We start from the raw sequence: 12,845 nt of genomic DNA on the forward strand, positions 1-12,845 counted from the left end.
TCATAAATGGTATTTACTGGAATTTTTAGAAAGGCGTGTAAAAAGTCGGCGTCAAAGACGAAATGTTTTATTCGTACTTTTTGGAGAGTGTCAAAAGCTCCATCATCCGAAAAGACATTCTCGCTGACAGACGTAACAAAAACACCCTCTCGTGCCGCTCCCATAGCTCAGGCACTGATTGAGTTTTGTTTTGTTTTTTATCCACAACGAGGAAGCTCTTGACATGTATCTCACCTGATGGTAAGTGATGATTAGGCCGAAGGTGGAAGCGAGCTTCACCCGGAATCCTTAACCACGGAGGAACTGGCTATCTTACCTCTAACTGACGGAACACAACAATGCTGTTAACTGTGCTGTTAAGCGCTAGACTAATGTATAGTTGATAAATGAGAAGGGTCAGTGCTTTTTTATAATTGAAACTAAACGTACCAAGTATCTGTAGATGGAGAAAGGCACGTACTCCAGCATGACGAAGACGTCGGCCACCGCCAGCCACTTCAGCAGCCGGTTGATGGGCGCCGCCGCCATGTCGCGACGCGTCAACACCGCCACGTTCATGGAGTTTGCTATCACTCCTATGGTGCATACCTGTGACAAGCAGGAGAAGGTTAACTAGTGGAGAATGTCATAAGTTAAGGCATTGAGTTCGTGTGTATTTTTTTTACGGACTACTTGAGGCAAATGATCGGCGAACGTCTGCGAATGAACGCGACCATCGATATTCGCTCGCGAGCCGAAAATTCACGTTCGGTAACTATTTAATTACAAATTGAGCGGTCTATCACGTTATATCAATGTTGTGTTTTACATGTTATTGTGTGTACTACTTACCTACTATTTTAGTTTCTATCTATACCTACTTAGAATCTATCGGGTGCAAAAGGATTAAAAATGGTTAGGTAAATTACAGATGTAGAAGTCAATGAGGCAGGCCTATGCTTCCCGCAATAAATAAATATTCGATTCCAACTATCAAAGTTATCTAGCTAAACTTCTGCTAAACTAAGCAAAGCGTAAACATACTATTTATTGCATGTATTAATTCCATGGAATAAAAAAAATCTGTTAACTATTTCGTTTTAGAATATCTACCTACTGTTAAATGTTCATGTTTTCGAGCCTAAAATAACTAGTGCTCAATCAATATTTGCCCCCAGCGGGATTTAAACCCGTAGCCGTGGAGACCGGCGGAAATAAGCCCCAATAATATCGACACCGAATTATCTATATCCCTAGTGGCTTGACCTAGATCTCTTTCATTGCAAGTTTATTAATATCAAGCCTCTGTGATATTCCATCGTATATTTATAGAACCCCTAATGGATTCGAGCTTTATGCACTTAAACTATATCCAATGTCACGTTAATTATTAAGCGACATGTAGACAAGACAAGCCCAAAATAGTGTCGTGGCAAATCCGAGGAAAGCGGGCTCGAACCGACTTTTGTGGTGAACCCACTCGTAACCCAAGCTTAATTTATCTTACCACGGGATAGTGGCGGCGTAGCATGGGTTGACACCCGGGGCGATCACCCCCCCCCCCGTCATAAGTCCTAAGGCACCCCCTGTTACCCCCCAGGATTTTGGGGTTACCTACCGATTCGAAGATTGAAAGACAATCGCTAATAGACTTGCCATGCAGATGCGCCAGTGAGTACTAATCTTCTTTAAACCAGTGAGCGACTTGTGTCACCCCCTGATGCTTGACACCCGGGGCGAACCAGGGACTTCTTTAGTTAATTGGGTCGCACTGTTTTGTTTTCCATACGCCTTCACTCATGCACGCTCACGAACACTTAATGGTTAATAATCCTCATTAATATTCGGCTTAACGGAACTGCCACACAATATGACGCTTCACTTTCCTTACCCTTTCCTTTATTTGTTTAATTAAAGTACGAGTAAGACTAATTAAAGTAGTAGGTACTTACAAATCGTCAAATTTTGCTCTTGAGGAGCCTTTATATGTCTCATGATTTTTGCCCTACCAGCGCGCTCCGAGACAACATTTGGCAAGTGCTAAGAAGAAGCGCCGCAACAAACTCAGTCACCATGCATTATTACTTTATGAAAGTTAGATGAAATTCTTAGAAATATTGAGATCTTTTGTGAGTTCAACAGAGGAACAGTTATTGCTAAGTGAACTCTTTCTGAATATTCTGAAATGCACAGTTTTATTTTTAGCTTTGTGAAGTTTTCCAGAAGGGAGATTGTTTTAGAAATTTGATTACAGTTATAGCACGGGGTAAAAAGCTGTGATTACCAACTTAAAAACTATTTTTAGATAGGATTTGGTACAATTTTACTTATGCTGAGTTTGCACCTAATACTTTGGCTTTAAGAAACGTCAAAATATGTCAAACTCCATTCAAAAAGCACCGGTTAATGTTACGATCAAAGTAAGTTGGTGCAAGCTTTAGATTTAGCTGTTCTTTAAATTGTTGTTACGTAAGTAGGCATTCAACAATCATACCTATTTATTCCTACTTATGAAAATTGCAATAGTCCAGTTACGTGTGTAAAAAATAACTGTTATTCTAATTATCAAAGACCTATGTCATATAGTCTTTGATTCAAATGAGAAATTGAAGAAAAAAGAATGAAGAAGACCTTTACTTTGCTTTTGTATTTTCACAAAAGGTTTTTGATAACTTTAACGGTCATACCTATAAGTTGCCGTTTTATTTCTTCTTAAATAAAAAGTATGTACCTATTTGGCTTCGAGCAGAGTAAAATAAACGCTAAAGAAAACAAAGAAAGTAAAAAAACAATCACTAACAACTTAATAGCAAACGAGTTACCTTTTGTCGACAAATTGATCAAAAGCGACACATTGTAATGTACAAAATGAATTAATGATCAAGTAAACAAAAACATGTTTTGATCGTGAAACGTAACGAACCGGCTTTACTTTTGACAGATGCTCGACAAGGAGCCCTCTTGACAAAGCGAGTGTTACATTTTCGAGGAAAATTGGAAACAAATGACAATCATTTTTATTACGCTGTTCCCAAGGATTTTTTTTTATCAAGGACAATAGGTAATTAAAATTAGAGTGGGGGATAGCGTGCAACATGTAGAATAGGATTAAATTACCGTCTCTTATTACATTTCTTTAGATCTTAATTTTGACCTTCTTTTAAGACTTGTTGAAAGATGAAAGTGAAAATGAGCTTAAGTAGGTAAGTTTTGAAGAGGTTTCTGTATTTAATTTTACGCTTTCTTAATACATTAATTTATAATGTGATTCAAACAATAATAATTTGTTTCATAAAATCTTAGATTAGTCACAAAATGTAAGCTATTTTATTTAACCTGTTTTACCCCCTTAGGGGTGGAGTTTAAAATTCTTTCTTAGCGGATGTCTACGTCATAACATCTACCTGCATGCCAAATTTCAGCCCGATTCGTCCAGTGATTTGGGCTGTGCGTTTATAGATCACTATGTCAGTCAGTCAGTCAGTGACCTTTGAGTTATATATTTTATATTTAGATAATAAGCTTACAGAAAAACTTGCTTACTTGTTGCTTATTATTGAAACCTGAAACAACTGAATCCCTGAATCAGCATTAAATAAAATTACGGGAACAATACAGTTCCCTAGCTAATAAATAAACATTTTCATGAGATAAATTTAGAAACCCTGGATTAAAATAAGGTGTCAAGCTACGAGTAAGCTCAAAGGGTGCGCAAAATTGAACGAACGTTGAAAAGAGCTTTTACGACGTGGGTCATAAAGACAACTAAACCTCACGTTTACTGCTTCAGCAGCTTGCGGAATCGGTCTAGAAAATAAATACCTTTTAGACTTAGATACTTGAGATATATTTAACCCTTCAGTAATATACTGTACTTTCTTCAACCTATCATTGTCCTCATAATATTTGTTTTTTGATTTTGATTTTAAGTGAACCTTTTTTAAAACGCTAGGAAATAATGACGAATTAATCAAATGGCAAATACGCAAGCCGCGCGAGCCATTAAAAAGAAAAAAAATATAATAATAATCAAAGTTTACAATTTTGACGTTTACACGGCTGCCTCCTTGGTCGCGCAACGATGCAGCGCTGGCTACTAAGAAAAACTGCGTCCTTTTTTCAGCGCCGAATATCTACATTCTTTTGTTTTTTCTCTCACCGGATTCTTGATTTTCCTTTCGTTTGCAATTCCTCATCTCGATTTTATAAATGAGTATTCTCGATTTCACCCCGGATCTCGAGTATTAATTTTATCAATGACATTACGAAGCACACATGAAACAACATAAAAAAACAAAACGTAATGAAAAAACTGCTACTGATCCATGGTGATTCATGATCATTCATTGATCATGAGCAGTAGCTCTCGAATTTGAACTTTATTATTTGCTTCTGAAACTCTTTATAGGTAAGTATTATTCTATTATGTAACTTCTTATAGGTACTGTTGCTAATACATCAGACTTTTGATATGCCGTCAACCGTACATCACATAGACCTACAATAATTCCCAGAACAATTGAACCATAGTGTCTGTTAACACGATCAAATGATTACTAATACGACACTGTTATACAACCATTACAATTGAATAATGGCAGTCAGTCTCTTCACTAGGGTTGCCAGATAAAAGTGTGAAAAATTACAAAGCAACATGATATTTTGGTCTTACAGTTTTACGAGTGATTCAACATGTTTTACTAAAATATTGACATGTAAAATATTGTCCAGTAAGTAACGATAGTGTATCAAATTCGGGACAATACTAACAACACTGTCGGGTCGTGGGCAAAGTAAACATTTATCTTATTTTTTATTTATTTTTAAATGATTTTTATTCTACTTGAAAAGGAAAATGCCATTTACTTTCAATTTTCAATCTCAGAATACGGAACAAACCAGAAACCGTCAACGGGCGTAAATGTGTATTCATATAAAGTACTCCAAATCGCACTACTTTGACTTTAAAGCAATCAGTCAATGGCCGGCGCGCGCATTGTTTACATATCCGTCAGATTGACACTTTATAATTAAATTATGCCGTCTTGTGCCGTTCCAACATGTAAGAATGCTACTGGAATTACGAAGAAAGTGCATGGGATCATGTTTTATCCGTAAGTAGCACATTTCCAATTCATTTTAATTAAATAATAATTTTCAAAAAAAATCACGGTTGTATTTTGTAAGTGTTGCCACAGGTCAACGGAATATTTTACCCTACTTTTTTATATTGAATTACATTTGTCTACTTATAAAAAATTCACGCGTTAATTTTGTTAGCGTTACCACAGAATAATGGAATATTTTCCCCATCCTTTTTGTTTTAATTAGTTTTTAGTGTAATTTCATCCATGACATGACAACCTGATTAATTAAATTATAAGTGCCACTTGTGGTCTAAACTGAATAAATATTTTTGATTTTGATTTGATTTCAATATATTGAATTAATTTATAATATTACTCCCTAATAATGAGGAGATAATAAATTACTATCGTGAATTTCATACTTTCCCATTTATTCAAAAGTAAGGCATTGGTATCAACAGATCAGCAGCAGCAATATTTGTATATTTAATAATAATTTTAAGTAATTAATTATTGCTTACATACTTACTCTGATTTTTTTTCAGGATACACAGCCAGAGTTGCCTCGCAATCAAATTTAAGTATTGGTGATGTTTTTGATTTGGATTCTGTTTTTCACTCCAAGAAAAGTTAAACTAAAAGCACTACTGCGCCGTAAACAAATGTTTTGTTGTCGATATGTTTACATAATAAAGAACCTTAAGTTTCTTTTTTGTTTTACTTGGCATTCTAAAATTTATATTCGACTTTTGTAATTGACTTTTAAATAACATATTATACCTACATAAAATATAGTACATATATTACACTATTTAATAGAAATAAATAATCATCTTACACTTAGTTACTTCGGAGTAAAAATTAAATTCATAGGTAGGTAGGTACTATCTATGCCTATGGCCAGTCATGTCGTCTCGTTCTATCGCAAAGAATCACCATTTGATAAGAGCGAGAGCAAAAACGGAAATGGATAGTTAACACTGGCCGTGTGTACTTATTTCACTTACTTATTTTTTACTTGTTTAACATCTCTTTAAAAAATTACATAATTTTACCCCAAAAATGGGGGTGTCACACGGCGCTAGTAACACTAAAGGGGGTAGAGGGGCGCGGGAGGGGAAGTATTTTGGACACAAGTTGCCGCGTAGAAATGTTATCGAACACTCCTTCTGGTTTGTTCTGTATTCTGAGTTTTCAATACATCGTGTCATTCGTTGTTAGTTCATTTTGTTACAAAACTAGTAGGTTTTGGGAATTCGGGGCAATAAGTTCTAATTACTGGTCACGGGACAAGGGGCAAAATTTCGGGACAATCCCGGATTCCCGGACCATCTGGCAACCCTACTCTTCACATAAGTGACAAAAGGATCCAATATGAGTAAGTGTCGATTATCGTTGAAGATACGCTTGTTTCGGTTAACCTCTTAGAGCCCTCGCCCACAGCGATTTTTTATAGCGATGCAGTCGCGCTGCAGTAAGACGATTATCACACTGCACCGCGCTCCGCCGCGGTCCGCGTGATTACATATAAAAATCCCGCGCGCAGACGCGTTGTCATTGTGTTGTGCCGCGCGTGTTTTCTATACAAACTGAGGTACTTGCATACAATGATTAAATCTGTCGTCGCGCGTACCGCGGTGCAGTGTGATAATCGCCTAACGCGTTAGTAGCGCGTTGGCATCACTTCTGTAGTGTGTTGCAAATGCGACTAACGCGCGATAGTAGCGATGCTGTCGCTCGTTTACGAAACGTTGACAAAAAGTCGCCGTGGGCGAGGGCCCTTAGGCCTTGTTTCCACCAAAGCGGAGCAGAGCGGAGAAGTGTTTTGAATAACTAATCAGATTTCATTATTTCTACATCTTCTTTCCGCTCTACGCCGCGCCGTCGCTGTCAGTCTATAGAAAAATTAGTCCGCCCGAGACCGACACTTATACGCTCTGCTCCGCTCCGCCTTCGTGGAAACCGGGCCTTAGAGTGTTTTAGGATGTCAACTCAAAGATTGACGTTGAAGACAAATTGAATAAAGCGCACTAAAGGGTCCTTTATTTTACAAAGGACGTGCTTGCAAGTTTGGTTTAAAACAGTTCGCGGATTTTAAATGGACAAAGAGGTTGGATTTTATTTCCATTTGTGTTTTTAAAAAGTTTTTTGTAAGTTATGAAAACTACGTTGTATTTCGTCGCAACATAATTGTAAAAAGTAATTTATATTCATGCTCTTTGTTAATTGAAGCATATATTTTTTTAAATCTTTTATTATTTACTGTAAAATGTTTATAAAAAAGCCACTGCCACGTCCACTGCCACTGATTAGAATTAGAAGTACATAAAATACTAAAGTTGTTCGTACAAGTCGAGCCATTTTTCTACTAATAACTAGGCGTGAATGTATGACAAAAATAAATATAAAAAAGTTAGGTATTAGTTGTAGCACAATAATAACCATACAACAAATATTTGCCTGATCCATTTCGCCTGGGGACATGTGCCCGATAGCCTGCATTTTACGTAAAGAGTAAACATGAGATAATAACACGATGCCAATATTTTTTATATCTTACGTCAGACCTAATATCACATAATATGTAATTACCTACTTAAAAAGAGTTCATAGTTTTCAAACAGTTGATCAGATCATTTATAGTCAAAAAAGGAACTAAATCAAAATTAGTTCATCTGTTTTGGATTTAACGTTTTTGGACAATTCACAACGCGAACTTAGCGTTCAGACCCGTGTTTCTCTATTTTAATTGTACCTACCTAGCAACTGGAAAGCGAAAGTTTAAATCTTATTTACAAAATGTACTTACCAAAAGACTGACATATCCATGGATCCCGTTATACGCGTGGACCACATCCCAAACATCTCCCACGCAGTAATCACAGGTCAGGGTAAAATTCATCTTCTTCCTAGCATCCTTCATCATCTTCATCAAAGTAGCTTCCAAATCATTCCCGCCATACCGGCTCTGCTCCCTCATAACAGAAACGATCTGGGTCTCATTGATGGAATCCGAAGAGTTTCCAGACGCTGCCAGTATCTCCTGAAAGATGTCCAGCAAAGTCTGCTGGGTTTGCGATTTGTTCGACATTTTGATTCTTATCGGACCATCTGCTTTAGTATAACGAGGGGCGTTTTGGGCACATCTGGATCGGTATCTGAAACAACGTATTAGTTTTCAATAAATATTTGATTAATTATCATACGCACGGTCAAATAAATTATGTTTACCGATACAATTTGCAAATATCTATCATTTATTTACGAGAGGTCTCCATTTTGTTTTCTGTACGAATGCTATGATGTTTTTACTCATCATGTAGGAGAGAGCAACGCGATAGCGCCGCGCTCTCTCTGAAATTCAAAATGCCCAAATTAAAAAAAAAAAAAAACTACAACGAACCTTTTCTTTTTTGTATGACAATGACTTGGGTTTTGAAAACGACAATAAAAAGCTATAAATAGGTACTTGTATTCAAAACAACGTGGCGGTTATTTGTACTTTTCCCTTTGCCTTGTAATGAAATTTCAATTTTATTTGTTATTTCAAACGTGTTTATAATACAGCTAATGCCATTATTTTGGAGTAGAGATTGTGTTCATAAAGCATTCAATTTTACTGTTTGTTTTCCTGTTTTTATAGGAGTTACTTAAAGGGTTTCAATCTTTTGTTACAAATTAAAAGTAAACTCTTATTATAGGGGCAGAAAGTTTATTTAGAGAACGGAATTATTATTATAACATAAGGATATAAGTATTAATGATATAAGTACGTTCATTCGTTCGTTTCAGCCGACGTCTACTGCTGGACAAAGGCCTCCCCCAAGGATTTCCACAAAGACCGGTCCTGCGCCGCCCGCATCGCGAGCTTCACCAGATCGTCGGTCCACCTAGTGGGAGGCCTACCCACGCTACGTCTTCTGGCTCGTGTTTGCCACTATGATTTAGGTGTAGCAAGCAAAAAAAGGTATGTTTGTTTACTTTCATCTTAATAAAGTATGGATAAACAAAGAAAAACAATGCAATTTTGCCAAGCAACCGTCGTTAAGAAGCATAAGTTATGTGCCGCGGCAACCTTACTTAGGAACTCTCAACTACTACAGCTACTATAATTTTTATAAGGGTTCCAGATAATTTGCCGCCGTTCAAACACTCTGTGTCTTGCTTTAGTAACGTTTACAACGCTCCTAAACATTTTGTAAGTAATAGTAATAGTTCGGTAGATAACCGAATTAGATGTTGTTGCTTTAATCTTTTTAGACTACCCGAAGACTAAGTGCGGACTTTTAGTGTCGGCGCAAATGAGCTACCGACCACAGCCACCGGTGGCCAGCGACGACGGCGACTTAACACACTTTTTAGTATATTTTGTTTGTATTTAGTCGGCCTATAGTTGGGCCCGATTGTGATTTGTATGAAAAATCGACCGAGTGTAGTTAATGTGTTATGTGCGTGCGCACTTTCATAAATGTTCATACTGATTAACAGCTCGACTCAACTATCGGCTGAGAAAATACCTGTAGTTTGCCCAGGCTTAATGAGTTATTACAATTATAGTAGGCCTCCAATTTTGTATCTTGTGAATCGTGCCGCCTTTTTTTTGAGTGTTTGTGTGGAGTACATTTTAGAGCTCATGTATGTATGATTACCTAGTTGTATAAGGAGAGTCTTTGAATGTAGTTTTTTTAATTGAAGCAAGTGACGAGCAAGTTGGTTTGTGTTAGTTAATGCTGAAGGCAATTACTGCCGACGACGTTTCACAACTTGCGGTAAACTTTTACTTGGATTCACTAAACAACTGCCCAAAAATAAATTTAGGCTGAGTTGCACCATCTTATTTTAACTTTGACAAACATCAAAAATCTGTCAAACTCCATACAAAAAGCACCGGTTATCGTCATAGTTACCGTTAAAGTTAGGTGGTGCAACTCAGCCTTAGAGGTATAATTTTCAATCATCTAAATTTAGACCACTGAGTTCATGAACCTTTGTTTACAAACATTTCTAATTTTACTTTAGTACGTGAGTAGAAGTTATATGCAGTGAATAACAGGTCAATTAATATCATTAGCAGCATTTGTGATTCGGAATACAGATAGGTATGATTGGTGGCATACTACGAGGTTTGAATAAGAAATGCTTCGATGAAAATTGGGGCTCTTTATTTATGCTGAAGATTACAAATTATTCTTGATTTTCGTTGGAAATGGTTAATAACATTGGTAATTCGTGTGCCGAAAATGGTTTTCAGACAAAATTATTAATATCTTAACTCAATATTTAATTTCATTGTGTCAAAATCAAAAGCAGCTTTTCCCTTGAAACCGGGGAGGCGACCTCAGATCTCGCAACCCACAATAACAAGTAGAAGGTCGATTGCTCAGTTAAGGCCGCGTATACACTAGAGGCAGCTTCGGGCCGAGCGGCTGCCTCGTCTCGAGCGACACAATATGGCTCGGCTCGCGACGACGAAACTGCCTCAGGACTTGGCGTGCCGCAGATTGAGGCACAGCGTCCCCACTTTCTTTGCCCGTATTTACAAACGATGCTTGCTTAAGTGAGCAGCAAAACGCACAGCGTTGAATAGAGCTCTGTGATTGGTTCGTGTGCCACGTGCACTTTGAGACCTCATAGTAATGTTTGTGAATACGGCGTCATCGTTTAGGATCTCATTTTATGCTGTCACTTTTTCTAGTATTTTTTTTCATTATAACTATTGAATATTACCGAAAGTATACTAAGTACTAGTATGTATTTTACCCAAAAAAGGCTTTCCTTCTTAAGCCTTAGATTTAATGGAATAGTTTTCAACACTGACCGAAGTAAACACTTGGGAGCTCAAATATTAAGTGAAGTTGTGACCATCAAAGGATTACTGAGTCTATTTGATCAGGTATTCCTCAAATACTTGTTTTATTAAAGTACTTACGTGACAGAGTATTTAACATTGAACTAAACAAGAATATTGAAACCTTTATTACGTGTTTAACGGTTATTTACAACTAGTTGACCCGGCGAACTTCGTTCAGCCAGTAAAGAGTTGTGAACTCTGAACGTATCCTGTTTGACACCTTTAAATATTTGGTTATTAAATTAAATAACGTTATGAAATAATGCGTGACATGAGGTGTCAATCGCGGGAAGTAGCAGAGTTAAGGCGATTAGAGTCCTCAATGACCTTGGGCGTTTGACCTTCACGCCGCGCGAAACACCCGCGCACCCCGCACGAAAACTCCGATTTGACACCGATCAAAATTACACGGGCATAGGTAGATACAGAATAGAAGCTCTTTTTTCATGACATTACTGCCTATTATTTTAAACTTGAATTGATGAACCTTGATGTCGGTGTCATTTAACTCAGGCGTAAAGGTATTTAATAAAAATAACACAATCCATGAACATTTTGTAGGTACGGGATATTTTTTTTATTTTATTAAATTTTTTCGTAAATTTTCTAATGTTTTTGTCGGTTCAGCCGTTCTCGAAATTTGAACATGTAATATGTAGGTAACTTCGGGTGGAATCTTGCAAGCTGAATTTGTTAGACCAACTTCCTGACGACAACTGTAGGTATTGGAACACATAGTAGTATTGTCTATGGTTTAAAAAAGCAAATGATTTTTCTTTTGTCTATTGTCATTCTCTTTGTGTCACTTATGAAGAATAAACTGAAAATGTGTTTAATCTCGTCTTTTTATTAGAAATCCTTCAACAGCTGATTGAGTTAAAATTTTGGTTAAACATGTAATTCGGATGACAATGCAATATTGTGATGACATGGAGTCGATCTGATGATAGAGCTGGAATGCCAGTGGCCCCATAGCAACTCCGGGATTAAACGATTCCATCGAGTTTAGGCTCGTTTGATTTGTATTTGATGAAATAATAAATCTTTAGATTGGAAATAAACTTGGTTTTATTTTATCAAACAAATAAAACAATAGAAACGCGCACACCGTGACCATAGACCGGAGAGAGTAGAGATGTGCATAGACAACACAAAACGAGTTGCGTTCACACTTCATCATGCTCCCCTGGACGCGAACGTTTTGTAGTTAAGTCCATTGATGCAGTTAAGTCTTCATGCTTCGGTCTGTGAAGTCCTTTCGTCAGAGCATCTGCAACCATGTGTCTTGTGCATAGATATCGAACGGAAATTTGGTTCGCAGAAAATTTTTCTCGCACGAAGTGATAACGCACGTCAATTTGCTTGCTGCGCGCGTGATGCATCGAGTTTCCTGAAAGGTTAATAGCACTCTGGTTATCACAATAGAGAACAGTTGGAATACCTTTGTGACTCGGCCAGAACTTTTCTTCCAGTTGTTTTAGGCAAGGAGTTTCCTTTATTGCAGAAGATAATGACATGTATTTCGCCTCTTGATATGGTAAATTTTTCAAGATGTTCTGTTCATTTTCAGCCTTTGTTAGTTTTATATTCCATGTGTTTGTCTTAATTAAAGATTGATATTCTTTATTCATTGCCTCTTGCCATTTATCAGCCTTCTCACTACTAAGAGCTTCTTCTACGCTTTGTGGATCACTCATACATATCATAGATGTGGCAGATTGATCATTCTGGTATATTTCTAATCGCCGTGGTCTCAAGTTCATATTATGACGAGGTGGAGAATCCAGTGTTTCATCGGGTGAGTATGTTTCATCATTAACATCCACAAATTCAGCAGAATCATTTATGCAGGAATCATCAGAAGGATTATTATATGTATTTTCTGTCTCAAAATTATTACTTCCTCTTTCAGCTTCAACATGTTCTTC

At 37.1% G+C, this 12,845-nt stretch overlaps 1 protein-coding gene and 1 long non-coding RNA gene across 3 annotated transcripts in view; one reads left to right on the forward strand and one right to left on the reverse strand.

Annotated features, from left to right (window-relative positions):
* Nucleotides 1-12,845, reverse strand: part of LOC135079878 (G-protein coupled receptor dmsr-1-like) — a 68,148-nt gene that overhangs the window by 19,048 nt on the left and 36,255 nt on the right. For both annotated transcript variants that reach the window (XM_063974504.1, XM_063974503.1), the window contains exons 2-3: nucleotides 7,876-8,224; nucleotides 430-588 (exon numbers count right to left, since the gene is read on the reverse strand). In XM_063974504.1, coding sequence (XP_063830574.1) covers nucleotides 430-588; nucleotides 7,876-8,157 — 441 coding nt within the window. In that variant the 5' untranslated portion in view covers nucleotides 8,158-8,224. The remainder of the gene's footprint in view (nucleotides 1-429; nucleotides 589-7,875; nucleotides 8,225-12,845) is intronic.
* On the forward strand, nucleotides 4,857-5,774 carry LOC135079658 (uncharacterized). The gene is made up of 2 exons (XR_010258855.1): nucleotides 4,857-5,093; nucleotides 5,612-5,774. It is a non-coding gene; the product is annotated as an uncharacterized LOC135079658 (long non-coding RNA).

Source organism: Ostrinia nubilalis, chromosome 17 (assembly GCF_963855985.1).
Source record: "Ostrinia nubilalis chromosome 17, ilOstNubi1.1, whole genome shotgun sequence".
In the NCBI taxonomy this organism is placed as follows: Eukaryota; Metazoa; Arthropoda; class Insecta; order Lepidoptera; family Crambidae; genus Ostrinia; species Ostrinia nubilalis.